The 21,358-nt window shown below is 28.6% G+C and overlaps 1 protein-coding gene across 1 annotated transcript in view; it reads left to right on the forward strand.

Moving 5' to 3' along the window:
• Nucleotides 1-21,358, forward strand: part of LOC111619153 (fat-like cadherin-related tumor suppressor homolog) — a gene marked incomplete at its 5' end in the record, with an annotated part of 165,933 nt that overhangs the window by 71,099 nt on the left and 73,476 nt on the right. The window contains one exon of the mRNA XM_023360827.1: nucleotides 14,139-14,453. Within this exon, the coding sequence (XP_023216595.1) occupies nucleotides 14,139-14,453 (315 nt within the window). The remainder of the gene's footprint in view (nucleotides 1-14,138; nucleotides 14,454-21,358) is intronic.

Here is a 21,358-nt window from a genome sequence, read left to right on the forward strand (position 1 = left end):
CCATCTCCTGGTTACATTGTTACAAATATATCCAACTTCCCTTTATCCCATTGTCGTAAATTTACGACAGAATCAAACGTCCAAATGGGACATTCCCCCCTACCACGTGCGTATGTCTGAATGTAGCCATTTAAAACCCTTTCCGAATTACGCTAGATGGCGACACATACTCGACCTATGCGAACTTAACCATCCCTGTCTACAGATTAAGCTTGTTTGCCTCGGATGGACAGACAGTACCGATTTAAAAATCTATGGATAATTCATTAAGTAATTTTGTTACTGGTGTGTTTTGTAATTGTTTCGGTTTACGTTGGAGTGGGGGTGTAATAATTAAACAAGATATTTAACTTGTGTAACGATAACTGGGTCAACTTGTACATTATTGATTTCCATTGGCATTAATGGATAATGTGTACATAAGTGAAATGTTCGTGAACTGTTTGTTAGTTATACTTGGCGTTGCATGCGGATCGTAACGTCGTGTATAACTCGCTTCATTTTACATTAAGTTTGTTCTCGTTTTTTTCTTTTTTTATTAAGAATTTGACTTTCCCGGCTGTTATATGTAACAAACGGACAAGGCAATGGGTCAAAATTTGAAGATTTTTACATTTTTGGACTAGAAATGCAAAAATAGTTGAGGTTTTTTTCAGTTTGTATGGATGTTAGCGTGAGGGGCACGATTTTGTTTACCCATTTTAAAGCTTAATAACTCCTTTACCTGTTGTGCGATCTTTCTGAAATTTTGCAGGGAGGTTTGCGTATTAGGGGGAAACGTTTCTAGAAATTTTCAGAAAAATCGGACCATTGGTTCGGGAGATATGGCATCACGTCTTTAATATTTCCTGAAGACCTAAAGATGATGGTAGCAGTTATTAGGGATGAAAAGATGAGAAAACAAAGAATACCTGGAAAAATTCAACAGCAGCTTTTTATATTTAAAATTATGAAAATTCCTTCGTTAATTCCGCGTAGTAAATTCTACCGTACGCCGAAATTTCAGCATGGCTGCTCGATTTACATGTTACAACACGTTCAAGGTCACGCGTTTAATTTACTGTTTAAGATCAGTTATTTAACTCTTGAATGTTTCGGGGTAAGGCAACGTTACGATCGCGTCAAACTAACTAGAAGAGTTACAGGAGTAGGAGACATCGCGTCGCGCAAAGCCTCTGCAACTGCAACTCTTGTACTTAATAATCAATAAAGCGTGGAGTTTAATAAGAAAAAAAAAAACACATTTAAGTCGAAATTTCTGGTCAGATTAGATGGAAATTTGTCAGTAAAGCATTTAAAAAAATGTATTATTTTAAATGGAAAGCTGTAAGAATGCGTAGAATTAAAAGAACATCGGAAAAAAATACGTAAATTAACAATGGAGTTCCTATAAGAAAAAAACGAAAATAAACTAAATTATGGTGAGGAAAACATTGTAAAGTGTGGAAATTAAACTGTTATAAGATTCGAAATGATAGAAATGCTTCGGTAAACTAATAAAATTGGTAGAAATTTCCCCCCTCTTGCTTTATTATCGATCCAAGAATCGCTGCCAAAATTATTAAAGGAAAATCCTTTTCGATCATAAGCGCCAGAATAGATAGTTTTCGAAGCTTCGGGGCCAACTTTAATATCAAAATAAACTTTTAAAATAACTGACTGCTAAAATTTTACAACGTAATAAATAAAAATAAATAAAAAAAATCAAGAAAATTTCGTCGTATCACGTAACAGAAAAAAAAATAATTTTTTTTTTTTCAGGATTACTTTTGTTAAGAAAATAATTGAAACACGTATTCTTTCATGTTTGTGATTACAATAAACAAATATTTTTAGTTTATTTTTATGAAGTTAATTCACAATTAAATGTTGAAATGAAGAGAAAATCTTTATCTAGATAATCCAACTTTTCTTTTTGTCTTCTTCTTCTTCTTCTTCTTTTTTTGGGGGGGGGATTTTGGACGGATGCCCGCTTTCGTTTTTCGATATTTTTATTTATTTTTGATTTTTTACTTGATAGATATGTTTTAAAATTCTCTGTACGAATTAATTTTGGATAGATTTAATTTTTAAGTAATGTTTTTATAATTTATCTTGATTCTGATCCCGATATTATTATTATTTTTTGTTTATTTTTTAATGAATAATTTTATAAGGATTTTGTTAATTTATCCTGTATTTTTTTGTGGTTCAGCCTTATTTGTTTCTCCTGATCAATTGTGATTAATTTAACTTTTGCCTTTTTTTTAGAATGATTTCTTATATTTTCAATAAATTGTATGATCCTGTTTAATGAATTTTTTTTTCTTTCATAAATTATAAGAAATAATTTAACCTGAATATATTAAAATAATTTATTTACATATTTTAAAAATTCTTATCCTGACTTTTTTTTTAACTTAATCCATTCTTATCCTGTTCGTCTCCATCGGTATAACTTCTCCTCTCTCATTGTACTTCGAATAATTCTTGATCCTGCTTATTGATTTTGTCCTAATCACGCGAGCAATATTGTTCCAGATTTTTTTTCTTTTCTTTTTCCTGATACATCGAAACAATTTCTTCTGGTTGGAACTAAATTAATTTTTCTTGATCCTATTTAAATTCTTATCCTAATTTTTCTTATTGTTATTGCTTTTGGCGTGTCATCTGATCTTCCAATCCAAATTTCATCCATTCCTAATTAACGTAAGAGGGTGAAATTCCGAAAATGTACCTAAATCCGATGACAATGTATTTTAGGGAGTAGACTTTACCCCTGTCATCCTTCATTATTATCCTGATTCTTCCAACCTTTTTCTCTATGGCATATACCCCCTGTCCTAATGTGTATAAACATGTATCACTAACCTATCCTTCATGCGTACTCCTAGGGGAACGTGTACTACCGGTTGAGAAGTGGTTTGTCCTGAATTTTACTTGATCACTCTCAATAAATTTTACATCGATCCTTGTTAATGAAAGCGTAATTATATTCTAATTACGATAAATATCTTGGCTGGTGATTCTGTTTAAGAATTTTTATTCGGAATATATCGATCATGATTTTATTTTTATTGGTTTATGAATAAATTTAAATATTCGGTTTCCATTTTGTAAAAACATAATAAATTTTTTTAATTTGAAAGGAAAAATATTCGATAGTGTCCGGTTTACACAGGTTTCACTGTAATAATTGATTTTCTAATTTCCAAATATTTATTTGGCCCACCAATAGCAGAATGGATAAAAACAATTGAAAATTGGTGTTAGTCGCGGGTTCGTGCTTAACCACGTGTCGTTCACGTGGATTTTGTCCTGTTTTTCACGTGCCCAACACCTAAATAGGAGCAAAGATCCTCTACAGTAGTAGATGACCACGTGTTGTATTGCCTCATCCCATCGAGCTAATTTCTATTTATACATTTAATTAAATTTTATTATTAAAAATGAAATTCTGTACTCTTTATCAGCTTAATTTACGATTTTTTTTTCTTCCCTCCTTTTTATTATTTACACGATCGTGTTTTTATTTTATTACTCATTTCAATGAAATAAGAAGTGGAATTTTTTTAGGATGAGGACGAAATTAATGTTTACACAAGCTGAAACTATCGATATTTTATTTATTTACACAATAATTTCGCAAAAAATATAGGAAAATTATTATTAAAATTATGAATTTAATAAATATTTATTTATTTATTTTTTATTGATTTTTTTCTCTTCAATACTTTGTTTATTTTTTCGATTTTTCATTCAATTTTTATCAAGTAAAGAAAAGTATCTTTATATATTTTCCTATGGGAATTTAATAGAGGAGACTTTAGAATATCAGAAAGTATGTTTATATTATAATATCCACCAAGGAGATTATTATAAATTTTAGTATTTTTACATTGTTTTGCAGGATAAAAAAGAAGAAGAAGAAGAATTGCTTATAAAATCTTATATCATCTTTACATAACTATATGACATTTTTTAGTGTTTATGCATCAACATCAGAAGAATGTGATAAAAGAAGAATGCCATGAAAATAAAAAGTTTGACTTAATAAATTCGGCATTCAAAAGGCGATAAGAAATCAGTAGAGAAACTGATTTCAGTTCTGAGATGCATCTCATATCTTTCAATTCCTTTAGATACTCTGTAATGGTATCAATTGTGTGATGGGTTTTCGCTTCCTACTCTATTCTATCGCTGTTTCAATATTGAATTTATGAAGTCGAACCTTAGATCTTGCGATTTACTCAGAATCTTTTCAACAAGTTTATGGGATCTTGCTTAGATTGCTTTTTGTTTTAAAGTGTCTACATCTTGTTAACGTAAAGTTTTTATGCTTAGTAATGCCTTTTTTCTTTTTTAAAAGAAACAAAATAAATTTAAAGTGTAAATTCTGCTACATAAATGATAGGGGGGTATTTTTTTTTTCGTTCTTAAAGCGAATTCTTTAACTGTTTTCTGTACTCAACTCGAGTTTTAATGGTGTTTTTCTTCGCGTGATTAAACATTTTTCTACTTTATTTTTCGGATTTTAAGCTTAAATTTATTTATCTTGATACTTTTTAACTGTTTATCCATTTAAAAAATGTATTTTTAATTATAAAAAATTCATTTTACGCACCATAATCCATACAGAAGTGTTGTAAAAAAGAACTAAATACGCACCCATTTAGATGATGTTTTCTGCAATTTTTACAGAAAAATCGCATTAAATTTTTAAAAATAAATCGTTAATTTAATATAAAATAGTTAGAAATTATTTAATTTTAATTTTAAAAAGTATAATTATTATTTTATTGAGCTCCATTTTTGAAGGAGAGCTGAAAATTGATGACATTTTTATCCACTTATTAAACGAATTTCTATCCCTCATACGTTTAAAATTTTAAAATATTCTATTAAAAATAAACAAAGGGAAAGAAATCTTACGTAGTTAATTAAGAGGAGAAAAGATTTGTTGATCAAAATGACGTCTAACATCCCTTCATAATAGTATAAAGATGTTCTTGCTGATTTATTGTCCCGATTCTATACAACAAATGATAAAGGTAAAAATAAAAGGAATGTTTCTACAAATCAATCAATAAGAAAAGGTAGGACTTGACTTACATTTCTTTTTCTTTTTAGATCTTTTCAAAGGATGGAAGTTCTGTAAATCCATTTATCGTTCATTTTCGGTTGAACGAACGATCAGGTTAAGATAAAAGACGATGCGCTCGAGTGATTTGCTAGTCACTCCATTCTTCTTTACTCTTTCGTATTCAAAGTCAATGTAATTTATGATTTTTATGTGATCGAAACATACAATAAATTAATATACCAGCTTATAATACACGAATAATTCTTGTTTGCGTGCTTATAAAAGTGTACAGTACTACACTTGTTGCTCTTGCTGCTCCTGATGCTCTCTCTCATCTTTCATAATAATAATAATAATAATCTCTGAAAACTAAGTTTGACTTTTACACTTCTACTCCTTGAATTTTTTTTAAAGATTTAACCACATATTTTAAATAATTTTATGATGAAAAAATTCGGTATATTTATCATTTTGTATGCAGAGATCATGAATTCATGCATTTCATTTAGGATAAGAGTTGAATATATTTTTGAAATATCATCAATATTAATGTTCTTTCTTCTTTTTATTTTAGTTGCAGTTCTATTTCTAAAAGTTATTTTTATTATTATTTTTTTAATGTCAAAGAAGTAAGGAAATATTTCGTATTTTTCCTAAATAAAATGAAATATATCCCAATAACATTGTAAGGAATTTGTATAGAAGTTATATTGCTTTTATTGCTGAAGAAATGTTTAAGTTTTATAAAANCTTAGATCTTGCGATTTACTCAGAATCTTTTCAACAAGTTTATGGGATCTTGCTTAGATTGCTTTTTGTTTTAAAGTGTCTACATCTTGTTAACGTAAAGTTTTTATGCTTAGTAATGCCTTTTTTCTTTTTTAAAAGAAACAAAATAAATTTAAAGTGTAAATTCTGCTACATAAATGATAGGGGGTATTTTTTAAAGCGAATTCTTTAACTGTTTTCTGTACTCAACTCGAGTTTTAATGGTGTTTTTCTTCGCGTGATTAAACATTTTTCTACTTTATTATTCGGATTTTAAGCTTAAATTTATTTATCTTGATACTTTTTAACTGTTTATCCATTTAAAAAATGTATTTTTAATTATAAAAAATTCATTTTACGCACCATAATCCATACAGAAGTGTTGTAAAAAAGAACTAAATACGCACCCATTTAGATGATGTTTTCTGCAATTTTTACAGAAAAATCGCATTAAATTTTTAAAAATAAATCGTTAATTTAATATAAAATAGTTAGAAATTTTTTAATTTTAAAAAGTATAATTATTATTTTATTGAGCTCCATTTTTGAAGGAGAGCTGAAAATTGATGACATTTTTATCCACTTATTAAACGAATTTCTATCCCTCATACGTTTAAAATTTTAAAATATTCTATTAAAAATAAACAAAGGGAAAGAAATCTTACGTAGTTAATTAAGAGGAGAAAAGATTTGTTGATCAAAATGACGTCTAACATCCCTTCATAATAGTATAAAGATGTTCTTGCTGATTTATTGTCCCGATTCTATACAACAAATGATAAAGGTAAAAATAAAAGGAATGTTTCTACAAATCAATCAATAAGAAAAGGTAGGACTTGACTTACATTTCTTTTTCTTTTTAGATCTTTTCAAAGGATGGAAGTTCTGTAAATCCATTTATCGTTCATTTTCGGTTGAACGAACGATCAGGTTAAGATAAAAGACGATGCGCTCGAGTGATTTGCTAGTCACTCCATTCTTCTTTACTCTTTCGTATTCAAAGTCAATGTAATTTATGATTTTTATGTGATCGAAACATACAATAAATTAATATACCAGCTTATAATACACGAATAATTCTTGTTTGCGTGCTTATAAAAGTGTACAGTACTACACTTGTTGCTCTTGCTGCTCCTGATGCTCTCTCTCATCTTTCATAATAATAATAATAATAATCTCTGAAAACTAAGTTTGACTTTTACACTTCTACTCCTTGAATTTTTTTTAAAGATTTAACCACATATTTTAAATAATTTTATGATGAAAAAATTCGGTATATTTATCATTTTGTATGCAGAGATCATGAATTCATGCATTTCATTTAGGATAAGAGTTGAATATATTTTTGAAATATCATCAATATTAATGTTCTTTCTTCTTTTTATTTTAGTTGCAGTTCTATTTCTAAAAGTTATTTTTATTATTATTTTTTTAATGTCAAAGAAGTAAGGAAATATTTCGTATTTTTCCTAAATAAAATGAAATATATCCCAATAACATTGTAAGGAATTTGTATAGAAGTTATATTGCTTTTATTGCTGAAGAAATGTTTAAGTTTTATAAAATAGTAATAAAAATTACAGTTTAATTTAAAAAAAGGGGGTGCAGGGTTTGAGATTGAATACATTGCCAAAGTTTAAATTAAAAGAAAGGAAATATGTATATACTGTATTTAAATATATTGGCTCCTTGCCCAATCATTTTGGAACCTATAATAATATTCACCTTATTCAAAAATACAATGGTTTCCTTTAAAAAAGATTAAATTTTATAGCTCAATGAATTTTTTTTTTTTTTTTTGTAATTTTCATAAAAGGATAAATGTATAAAGTAGCTCACGTTTTATAACTTTTTCCCCCCTTTCTTTCTTTTAAATAGAAGTGAAAAATGTAAAATAAAATGGCGTAAAATATAGAATTAAATATTAAATTAATTAATTAACTGTAATTTTATTTATTTTTATTTTATATTTATTTATTTACGACTATTTTTCTCTTCGTTACACCAATTTTTAATTCGAAAAATGGGTAAAGATGATGATGATGATAAGAATTTAAATTTATATGCCTCATATTTATTATTATACAGTAAAACCTGTGTAAGACGGTACCGGTTTGACAGGTTTCTGTTTCGAACAGGTTCTTTAATACAGAAAATCGCTCGGTTTCGAAGAATTTTTCACGTTTTCTCGTGTTTCTCGTTCGGGTTTCGTTTTAGACAGGTTTTTACTGTATTTACATATTAAATAATTGTTTGTTTTTTATTAAGAAACGGTATAAAAGTTTACTTTATTCCTCTATAATTCTGATAAATTCTGTTAAAGATTTCTTCCATACGAACAAACCTGAATTAAAGAAGAAGAAAAAGTTTTGATGATTCATGATTCAACGTGTGCTGTAATGTATTTTCTGCTCTTGATATTAATTTTTTTTTCCTATCTGGAAGATTTATTTTTGCAGTACAGAAAATTCTACAAGTCGTGGATAAGAAAAATTACTTATCTATATTATTTCAAGTATCTTTTTATGTGCCTAAAGTTATTTTTTTCTTTGAATAATGGAAGGCAAATTCCACTAAATTCGATTCTAAACATTAAATTTTGTTTGTTTTTAAAATATATATTTTAAGTTTGCTTTGAGAGAAAAATAAACATAAAATATTTAATGTTTATTTTAAAGTAAACGTGGTAGATGTATCTATAACTCTTACTGTTTTTTTTTTTTTTTTAAAGTCATAAGTTATGCAGCATTGCAGAAACTCTTCAATATCTAGAAGTACTCATAAGGAAGAAGTCGAAGAGATTTCCTAGATTTTGATTAATTGGGCATGCCTTTGATTCTCTAGAGAGGATTTCCGTTCGTCTGCCACCTGTTAAAAGATAGTCCAAGTGTAGGCTACAAGTTAATCTCTCTCTAGAAAAGATTTTCATAGCCTTACTTTATCAAATAATTATTCAAGCTTGAGTTGTTAATTTTCTTATTATGCTCTGTTTGAGTGCTTTCTTGATTAATAACTTATTAATTTTTGAATTTATTAAACGTACTAAAACTTAGAATTATATATTATTGTTACTATTAGGGTGTAGAACCTACTCAAGCATCTACCCTTAACTCCCAAGCTTTATCCTCTACATTTCGAGCCTCTACCTAATTATACTCCTAACTCCCTAGCTTTATCTTCTACATTTCGAGCCTCTACCTAATTATACTCCTAACTCCCAAGCTTTTTCCTCTACATTTCGAGCTTCTACCTAATTATATATTATATATATATATATATATATATCTGTCCATAATCCTTCACGTAAATTAAACCTTTATAATTTACTCATTAATTTACTTACGTTTTATAATAACGATGATTACTGCTTTCACGTACCTCGGTGTTTCAGGAATTCAATTATGGAAGAATTTTGCCATTTACAAGATTATACCAAAGTTATATATAACTTATAAGGATGAATGAACAATAAAAAATGTACAAGTTATATATTCTAATGGATTACTTCATTCATAATTCATCCATACTTGATCAATATCAAGATAATCAATTATTATAACATAATTCCTTATAAGTGATAAATAATATATACATGTATTTTAAAGCCTCAGGAATTATATAATTTCATTTAGAACAAGGAAATATTTTAATTCAATTAATTTATTTAATATTTTCCTACTCGATTAATTAATTTTTATTTCGTGTAGTTGGTTATAATATAAAGTCGATTCGGGTTATAATTCTCTATTAAAGTGACAAGCAATGAAATAACTTGAGATGATATCTATAAGCCGAATGGAAGGATCATATCATAAATAATTAATCTTATGTATTTCCTCTTTGAATCTTTCATAAATTTTTCTGTTTTTTTTTTTTCTTTTATGAATTTCTTTCGTTTTCTGTGCCACTGAATAATACGAAAAGTTAATATATAAATTATAATTAAATTTACTAAAATTTTTGAATTAATTAAAGTACTATACTTTATCAAAATTGTAGATTACTAAAGCTTAAAATTATATATTATTAGAGAGTAGAGCTTACACAAGATTCTACCCCTAATTCTCGAGGCTCTTCCCCTATCTCCCAAAGCTCTACATCTACTTCTGGAGACTCTACCTCTACCTCTCAAGACTCTACACCTACCTCTCGAGGCTCTTCCCCTATCTCTCAAGGCTCTACATCTACTTCCGGAGACTCTTCCTCTACCTCTCAAGGCTCTACACCTACCTCTCGAGGCTCTCCCCTATCTCTCAAGACTCTACATCTACTTCTGGAGACTCTTTCCCTACCTCTCAAGGCTCTACACCTATCTCTCGATGCTCTTCCCCTAACTCTCAAGGCTCTACATCTACTTCCGGAGACTCTTCCTTTACCTCTCAAGACTCTACACCTACCTCTCGAGGCTCTTCCCCTATCTCTCAAGGCTCTACACCTATCTCTCGATGCTCTTCCGCTACCTCTCAAGGCTTTACATCTACCTCTCGAGGCTCTACACCTATCTCTCGAGGCTCTACAACTACCTCTCTAGGCTCTATTCTACCTCTTAAGCTTCCTTTCCTACCTCTTCCTTTCTTACTCTCTCACTTCCTTTATTCCTGCTACTTTATTCTTACTCTTCCTAATCAGAGTAGGTAGATGAAAGAAAGAGAATAAGGTGATAAGAAAGAGCAATGATGAGTTCAGAGAAGATCTAGAATTATAGAACTAGTAGATATTAAAAATGTAGTAAAATTTTAAAACCACTTTAATTTTTTACAGTAAGCAATTAGATAAAATTTACTAGAATTTATGTAGCTAAAAATTAATTGTTTAGATCCATTTCTTTCTAGAATTTGTCAATTATGATTTTTTTATTCCAGAAATATTACGTTTTTCTAGAATTTTGAATTTATTAAACTTACTAGAATTACTGGAATTGTTTAGATTTTATTCGTTTTACTATATTTGTTAATTCCTGTAATTTACCAATTAATAGTCCGATAATTTATTGTGTTTATTACACTATGGAATTATTTAAATTTGTTAGAATCTAGAATTCTAAAATCACTAGATTTACGGCTTGAAATTAATATTCTCTAGCTTTAAAACAGCTTTAATATTTTAGTAAACTAATAAATTTTAAAGCTTTTACAAGCTAAACATTTCTAGAGTGTTTTAATTTCTAGAATTTATCATTTGTATAGTCCTAAAATTTAGTATGTCTGCTAGAGATTGCTAGAAATTAGTTAAAATACTAAAAATTCTAAAAATTAATAGCGTATAAATCTACAGATTCTAGAAATTTTAGAATCTAGAACTAATATATTCTAGAAAATACGGGTTTAGTAGATTTATTTATTTATTAAATCTATTACTTTCTAGAATCTGTAACTAAAGTTATGTTTAATGGTAATAGGATTGGTTAATGTTAGTAGAATCTAGAATTCTAGAATTTAATTTTTTTTTTTTTTTTTTAAATTGGAATTTAAAATTTTATAAATTTAATTGGTAAAATAAATTATAGAAAAATTTCTGCTTCTGTTCTGGCGAAATTTAATAAGTAATGAGATATATATATATATAGGCCTATATATTTAATTGATTTTTTAGGGATAATTGTAGTAAAACAATTTATTAATATTAAATAAAAAGTTTATTTTAATAATTTATTTACTTGAATTATAAAATATGTATGCTTGATTGATTAAAATGCATCGACTTTTTAAAGTAATGTACTGTACAGTGAAACCTGTCCAACATGGAACATTGGCTGAAGACAGTGGCTTATTATCCTATGGGCAAAAAAGGCAATTGCCTGGGGCCCCCAGCAACAGGTTGTCCCAAACCAATCTTTTATAAACTCATTACTGTATTAAGAATATCGAAATTTAAATTTGGACCGTATCTGGGGATCCTAGATTCCTAGTGTGGCACAGGCGCAGGGTGCATTGGCACAGTGCGGAGGTAGCGTTAAAAAACAAACGAAGATACAACCCCACAAAATTCCCCGAATAAAAATGTTTGAAGTTAGCACTGTGCATGGGACCACCTAATTGAAATTTGCTTGGGGCCACATGAACCACTGGCTGAAGAAAGGAAGAGAATGAGGATCAGAAGGGAGGAGTGAAGGTTTCAGTGGGTACAGATTTATAGAACTATTCTTTATGTGGATCCACGAACAAGACAAGGACTTGTTCTTTAAGACATTGTAAAATTAATATCTGTTCTAGCTGAACATATTCCTCGTGTTCATTATCTTCATCATGAATTGACTCTAATGATGGTTTTTTGGTGGATTTTTGAGGATGAAACTGATGATATTGTGTCAACAATAGTTTTTAATACTAATATTTGATTTATTCACTGAAAGGATTCAAGAACTAAAGCAGATTCGTACTTCATTAATGGGCTGTCCGCGTGGTTCTGGGTTTGCTTCACGTGTCTAACACTTAAATAGGGTACAGTTTCACATTGAATGTCTTCCTCTTGGCAGATCGCCCACGCGTTACGTTGCTTTATCTCTATCATTTTCGTTATCTTCACTAATTCATTCACTGATTGATGAATTTTGAGTTAAACTTTGATGATCAGCAGATGATGCTGTATCAACAATAGTCGTTTATATTAATATTTGAATTTTTGGGGAGGATCCAACAACAGAACCACATTGTGTTTAATTTTTTCCAATTAAAATCTGATAGAATTAAGAATGAATCTCATCCTCTTTATCTTCATAATTACCAAATGATAGAGGCTAACGATTGATTTTTGATAGAACTTTGATAGTACAATAAAACCTGCCTTAAACGGAAAGATTTTCTGCGTTGAAAAAAACCTGTTAAACACGGAAACTTGCCAAACTGGAAAAAAAAAATATTTGGGGTTATGTTATTCCTGTTTTAACAGGTTTTATTGAAGATCCCTCGTTCAGTTTCACCTATGTTTTTCGACTGATCTATAAATGTATGTTAATTAAAATTTAAATTTCTGGTGTTAAATAAAATTAATAATAATTAAACCAAAATGTAAGTCTATAACTTAACCCAAACTTTATGCTTTATTTTTCAGTTTAGTTAAAATATAGAATTAAATGTTGGCATTTATATTACTAAATATTCCTGTTTATTGCCTTCGAAGTTATAAAACTTTCAGGAAATTTCCAATCAATGTTAAATCCTTTTAGAAACCATTACCATAAAGTAGATTAAAGCAATAAAAATTAATTGTATTTTTAGTATTAATTTAAAATTTTCGTATAAATTTTAACCTACCTTTCTATCGATTTAAGAACTGAAATATTTTCATATTTGCGCACTGAAGCTTACCACAAAATTACCTTCATTATAAATAAGTATTTAATAAAATAAAATAAAAAAGTACAGGGTGGACCAAANATTCTGTTGTTATTATCATTATTCAGTTTATATTGTTATATATATTTAATTATACGATATAATTATGAGATGTATTATCGATATGTATACACAAACTCGTAATAATTACGGTAAATGTCAGTAAAATTTCATATTATATTCTACCTTATACAGAAATAAATCGCCTAAAATCTTTTCGCACGGTTTAGTGTACCTGAAATTCTGTTGGAGGAACACCAGAATAGGTTTACAATGGGTCGACTGTATGTACATCTTTGTTTACGTATATAATTAGAAGAGTTTCATGTATTAAAATATAAAATTCTCTATAGACTACTTTTTTAAAAAATACGATAAAACCTGTGTAAACCGGATTACACGGTATGGGATATTTATTTTTCCGTTTTGGACAGGTTTTATTGCATTTATTTGTATATATTTGAAATCTTTCCATTTAATTAAATACGTGCTTTGTCTTTTGTCTTCGTGTACGCGATAAACTTTACAAAAGAGTTCGTTTCAATGTTGATAATTAAGTACTTAATTATAAACGGGAAATTTTCATTGCATAATTCATAATCTCTAAATAGAGCGAAATAATAATAATAATAATATGAAAGACTAAATTCCTGCCTCATATACATAACAAACGGGAGGGATTATAAACGAAATATTTTGTCTTTGTTCTTGGCTACTCAATTACTTACAACTGATTATAATCAGTGAATTGATAATACAGTAAAACCTATTCAAAATGGAAGCTTGCCAAATCATTAACAAATATTCCGCAACGTGCGATTTCGGCTTACACAGGTTTCACTATATAAATGTAGCAACGTAATTTCCTATTTTAAATTGTGTATTTTATTATTTTTTTTTTATACTTAAAATGTAATTATAAAACTAGAGGTGTAAGTCTAACATACGTTTAAATTTGTATTGTTATATTCCAGGTCAAATACGTACAAGAACGATTCTAGATAAAGAAACCGATTCACGATATTGGTTGACGATTTATGCTCAAGATCGTGGTGCTGTACCTCTTTCTAGTCGTTTAGACGTATACATCGAAGTGGCCGACGAAAACGACAATGCACCACTAACCATGGAACCTGCTTATTATCCAACGGTGCGCGAAAATTCACCACCAGGAACACCAGTTTTAAAATTGGATTCCTTTGACTTGGATATAACACCAAACCAGAGATTGAACTATAAGATATCGGCCGGAGATCCTCAGGCTTTCTTTTCTATCGATCCCAATTCTGGTAAGTGACAACTTAACTGACTTTCTGATTAAAATTCCACTGGCTCCATTCTGTTTACTATTAATATTTAATTTCTATGTAAACATTATTAGATACTTGTAAAAGATACGAGGAGGGGAGGGAGGGATGTAAAAAAAAAACATACCAATTCAAAACGCTTAAAATAATTTTAAATGTAAATTTATATGGAAACAATGGGCATAAGATAAAGATTTTCTTAAATTTCAGCAGTAGTCCAATCACTTTGGTTGGGGGAACTTTACGTGGGTGGTTTACTTATTTTAAAAATATAAAAATATTTATCATTAATCGTACGGGAGAGTTGATTTATACAGGATGGCACGAAAGTTAGTTAACCATTTTTAGATAAAAATTGAGAAAATGAATCGTAGAAAATTCGTAGTTTCTTCCTTTTACAAAATTATAGATGTGTATTAAATATTTGAATTTAATTTTTACAAAGGTTAACTGACTTTTGAGCCACCCCGAACCAATGTATATTTAAAACACCCAAATAGAGTGTACAGATTCATCTCGAATGTACAGAAAACAATTAAGAATATACAAAACACGTTTTCATTCGTATTGTTTTATTTTATGAGAATTTTTTTAAAATAATAATAATAAAACAGAAGAAAAAAAACACACCAGCACGTTGTTTACTTCATAGAGTTTCCACCAAAAAAAAAACAAAAAATATTATCTTCGTTTTACATATTTTAAAAACTGTATAATATAAATTTATTTTAATTTTTGATTTTTTTTTAAATATATATTTATATTATATAACCTGAAGGAAATAATTTTGAGGGAAGGTAATGCACATTCATGAGAAAATGTTATAACCACCTGATAGCGTTACGTGAATAATGTAACCCACAAACTATCCTCGGTACGTGACAAGTAATTTAATATTTTCGGATAGGATAATCCGGCATTTTATTATTTCAAAAATTGGACACAAAAAGGCGCAGGTGTTGAAAACGACTGAAGAATATTATTATTCTTTGGCTTTATTTTATTCCCTTTTTTTTATTATTATTATTATTTTTTTTTTTTAACCTCTTTCTTCGGGAGTGAATTTTATCCATAACATTTAACTATTTTTACCTTAAGAATAAATTTTTTTAATTATTATTATTTTATTCTTTTGAAAATTTCATTAAAATTGTACATAAGATTATGATTAATTCTGTTGTTATTATCATTATTCAGTTTATATTGTTATATATATTTAATTATACGATATAATTATGAGATGTATTATCGATATGTATACACAAACTCGTAATAATTACGGTAAATGTCAGTAAAATTTCATATTATATTCTACCTTATACAGAAATAAATCATATAAAATCTTTTCACACGGTTTAGTGTACCTGAAATTCTGTTGGAGGAACACCAGAATAGGTTTACAATTAGAAAAATACTCAAAAAGAAAAAAAAAATGGTTGCCAATATACCAAAAAATTACCATGTGACTTAAAAAAATAGTGTATTTAAGCATCATTTTTAGATTATTTTTTACAATTTATTTGGCCAATTTTTAGCTTTTATAACGGAGTTCAATCTCCATTAGATTTTGTATTTTTATTGAAAACCATTGTTGCCATTGTAGTAAGTAATAACAGTATTCATACGTAAGCGAGTTCTTGCTCCCGAAATCGTTTTCATGGCATTCACAATGGCTGTCTTGTGCAAAGTTCACCATCTGATAATGAAGAAAGCAGTGTTATAATGACGCATCGGCGTGAATGTCCCCTTTATACTTCTGTATCTAAATGTTTCTAAAAGCATTACACGCTTATAATTTCCACACTTAAGAAGAAAGAAATTCAGAAAAAAAAGAAAAAATCGAATATTTGACTGAATAATCGCTACCATTTCTAGCTACAGATGACATTCAGCTACTGATTTTTCTATTTATTTACTTTAAGAGAAAAGGCTAACACCCCGAGGAACAAACTTTTATCTGGTATCATTTTCGGTACAGAATGCATTTCCTTTGTTCTTTTTTTTTCCCCTTCTTCTTCTACTTCTTTGGGGTCCCCCTCCCGGAATAAGGCCTCGAAAGTGTTCGCAGCAACACAACACGCTGCTAAAAAAACAATAAACGATTTTACAAGAGAAGGAAAAAGAGACCCTGGGGAAGAAACGAGACTAGCACAAATCGATTGCTGAAAGGGGGAAGAGCCTAGAATGATAGATGGTTAAGGTGGGACGTCGAGAAAGCAATGTAATGGTCCGGAAGTCCCTGTTTCCGTCTTTCTCCACCTTCTTCTTAATGTTCTCTATGCGGGTATTCTCTGACATTGTCTGTCATAGGGTCGACTAGGGAAACTCGACTGTTGAAAAATCTGTTTTCATTGATTGTTGCTAATCGTTGTTTTAATCGATAGCAATCTGTTATCTTAAGTTAACTCCATTGTTTAAGTCAATATCTCGCCTTATATTCTGTTGAAGAAGTGATTTACTATTGATATGTTCTTATGTTAAACTGCATTGTTTAAATCATCTTGCACTTAGATTCTGTTGAAAAACTGCTTTATTCTGTTAAAGAAATTTACTATTGATATGTTCTTAAATTAAGATTAATTATACAATTCTGATAGTGAAAATATAAAAATGTCCATAGAAATAATAGGAAATTACTAGTCTCTAAAACGTCGGTAAATTGTGATTATAATGTATTATAATTCTGGTATTATGGCTTTAAATTCTAATAATCCTGTGAAAATCCACACAATGGTATAATAAAATTCCAAAAATTTAGATAGAATTTGTAGTAAAGGATGTTAAAATTCGGAAAAAAGGGGGAACAATTGCTTCTAATTTACTCCTAGCAATGAAATTTTTACGTATTGTTACGTGTAAAATTTCCATGGAACAAGTCGCTAACGTCATAAAATCATTCCTTATTTAAAGTTTACTTTATTAATTTTACTAAATAAATTATTAAAATACATTGAAACCTGCCTAAAACGGGAAAAAATGCTGTCCGGTTTACACAGGTTTACTGTAATTTTATTTTATTTTATTTTTTTAAATACACGAGTAGATTATCGTTACAGGAACCTAACAAGGGATCTAAAACTCATGTAAATCGAAATTCCTACTTGACATCCTCACTTAAGTAGAATTGATGCTTTATACTAGAATTACTTTTGATATTTTCCATCGTAATTTTATTACAAATATCAAATAACATTTTCGAATTTCCTTCAAAATATTATTGGCTAAAACATTAGAAAAAAAAATGGAAGAAATTTCGAATTTGATTGACAGAATTCGATACAAGTAATTCACGATTACAACCCCCTCGGTGACGTCATTTCCTTATCAACCGGAAGTCCTACTGTCACGTGCTGAAACGTAATTGATTGTAGAAGTGACAAGAAAGGGGGGGCAACCATTTTCATTCTCATTAAAGAATCGACGAAATTCAATAAACTGTAATGGGTCACAATGCCAATTTATTAGTGAATCCAATAATAGAGAAATTATCGCTAACGTTGCAATCGTCATGGAAACAGTTATATATTTTCTACAATTGAAAGTTAATAGAAATTTCAAGAGTTATAGAGACAAAATTAAACTTTTAACTCTATATAACTCTCTACTTTTTAAATGAAAGTGCCAATTACTTTTACGGAAAGAGAGAGAGAGATTTTGTGGAAGGAATTATAGAGCCAGAATTTCAATTTCTCCTTTGTGATAAAATAAATTATACGGTGTAATTTCATTCACAGATTTAAAATAAGTACAGTATATGTAAAATTAATTTAATCGTTATCTAATTTTTGGGCCATATATCGAAACCTGTGTAAACCGGATTCACACGGTATCGTTTAGACAGGTTTTTTACTGTAGAGTAGAATCTCTAACGAGGGAGAACGTTAAAAAATTGGCCGTTGTTTGGAGGTTATTTTGTACGTGCCTTTCAGAAAGAAACGTCCCTGGAAAAAAAAATGGCCGCCGTTTAAAGGTTGAACGTTATTGGAGGTTCGATTGTCTGTCTGTATCTGTCTGCTGTCTGTCTGTGTGAGTGTGTGTGCATCGGGGTGGCCTAAAAGTCAGTTAACCGCTTTAGTGACTGACCAAGTTCTATACGAGATAAAGAAAGAAATAGATACAGAAGTAAATTGCCTTAATTAAATTATGCAATTTGTAAAGTTATGATATAATTTTACTTGCATGTTTTAATTTTAAACTATCATAAATATTCCCTCATGACATTTAGTCTGCTGATGTTTATCTTTCCATTTCTCAGTACAATTAAGTAGTTATCAGAGATATAATTTATTTTATTTTGATGATTTTAACAACTAAATAAACTCGAAATTCCGATAAAACAATAAAGAACGAAAACTAAAAAAATTTTGTTCTATTATTTATTATTTAATAATCATTTTTTATGATTATTTTTTTAAGCGATTTATAAAGGTAAAAGAAAGAAGAAGAAAAAAAAACATGAATATTTCTTAATATTTAATAAATTGGTTAGTTGTTTAGTGTGTGAGATGTCGGAAATATAACACTTTTTCTATTGACTAATAGATGATGCCAAGAGAAATTCGATATTTTAAAGGCTAAAAGAAGTGAGGAATTTTGAAACCTCCGAAGGGAGAAAAGTTTTATCTTTATATATATATACTTTTATATTTTAACATGAAATTTTGGAGAATAATTTTTGTGATTTGTCTTTCTATTAGTACTTTCATAGAGTAAAAGGAGAGTTTTATCTCTCTCTGTTCTTCTACTGTGCTTCGTTTATAATAATGGAGAATAGTAAAGGATAAAATTTAAAATAAAATAAGTAATTTCAATAAAAATTAAATTGAATTCAAATTTAAAATTTATTACATTAGTTTGGATTTATTTATTTTTATAGAATAGAGAAATGAATAACCGAGTTGATAAAAACCACTGAAGGTTTTCGCGCTGATCACGTGGAGTTNATCAAAAGGTATCGGCCTCATTAACATAATAACTACATTAGTTTGGATTTATTTATTTTTATAGAATAGAGAAATGAATAACCGAGTTGATAAAAACCACTGAAGGTTTTCGCGCTGATCACGTGGAGTTTTCCGGATTTTCTTCACGTGTCTAACACCTAAATAGGTGCAAGTTGCCCATAGAAAGTCCATTTGGGAGTCCTCTCCTTGGCAGTTCGCCCATTTGCTGCGTTGCTGTATCTTATAGAACCAAACCGAACTAAACCAACGCCCAAATGGTTACTTCCCTACAATTAATAATATTAATAAACCCTAAAAAATAACAATAAAATGTGAAATATAAAACCTTAAAAGAACAGCAAAACAGAAGAAAACAATAGTAATTAAAAATACAATAAAAACAGGCAAAATAACAATTATAATTGTTTACCCATTTTGCTGATTATCATTAAAAAATCGCACGTGTCCTTTAAAAAAAAAATATTTTTTTAATATTAATAATGATGATAATGAATATACTCTTTAAGAAAATGTTAAAATAAAGTTTGAATTGTTTAATAAATAACATTTTTTTCTTGCAAGAAGATCGAATGGAGCGTACTTGCTATCGGTGTAAACAATAACATGGTGTACGAATTCAGTTTAGGAAGGGATATTCTTCCATTGTTTACACAGTATTGTTTCTTTATTTTCCATGCATTTACATTTTTTCTCTCTCTTTCTCACTCAACCTATTGTATTGTTTTTTTTTAAATGTCTATTGTAAAAAAAACAGAAGAAATTTAAAGAACAATACCGCGAAATTCAACAGATGCATTCGTTTTTTTTTCATTATAGTACACGGATTTACGTCATTTTGACGTCATTTATATAATTTTTATAATGGGGAAGAGCATAAAATGACGTCAAATTGACGTAATAAAGGTGAATTATTACGACAAAACGAAATACAACATTATGATAAATTTATATTTTTGTTAGAATAAAATTATATTTTACTCTTGAAAAATTACCTTAGATAAATTTCTACTTTTACTTTAATTATTTCGTATTTTATTATTAATATAAAATATAAAACATTAACTGGTTAATGTATTTAAATTGTTTAAATCACCAGCGAATATAAAAATTCGAGTTGCTATAAATTTCGCCATATTTATTTAAGTACATTTATCTTTTTAATATATTCAAATATTCGAAATATTTTAAAAAGGAATATTTAAAATAGATTTATTACGAAATTTTTAAACAGTTAATTTTATAAATACAACGATAATTTAAAAATATCCTTAAATATTTTAATCAAAATATTTAACTTAACTCAGTTAAATTGATAGTAATTATGTGGAAATAATTATTATTATTCTCGTATGTAATTAAAGTTAAAATTGCCATAAATAAATTATAAATTCTCAACATGTTTATATTATTATTATTATTATTACTATTTTTTTTTTTTTACAATAAAATATTCACAAATTATATAGGAATAAAGAATACCTCGTCTTGTAACCCATGGGAAAGAAGATACCTATTTTCCCCTTTACTGTATTAGTTGCACTTTACATGCAGATATTTTTTCTTCTCCTCCCTTTTCCTCTTCTCAACAAGTTTCCAAATGAGCTTTGAGTACTAGTCTCAAAAGTTGTATTAGGTAAATCCAGATTAACTAATGAATGATGTATATCTGATGATTGCTGCTGATTTGAAGATTGCTGTATGCCTTCAGATTGATGTGTATCATGCTTTTGCTGATCTGCTGTATTGGTCTCAAAGATAGTATCTCCAAGCACTCTATTGAGTATAAGCGATGTGTGTATAACATTACACACATGCCTGTTTCTGAAGGATACTAATATCAGTGTTGGATTCTAATTGATCTATGTATTTCTTTATGTTTTTTGCTACTATTCCTGTTGCTCCTATTACTATTGGAACAACAGT

This window comes from Centruroides sculpturatus, unplaced genomic scaffold (assembly GCF_000671375.1).
Source record: "Centruroides sculpturatus isolate CEXI.00-Female unplaced genomic scaffold, Cexi_2.0 scaffold79, whole genome shotgun sequence".
Classification (NCBI taxonomy): Eukaryota; Metazoa; Arthropoda; class Arachnida; order Scorpiones; family Buthidae; genus Centruroides; species Centruroides sculpturatus.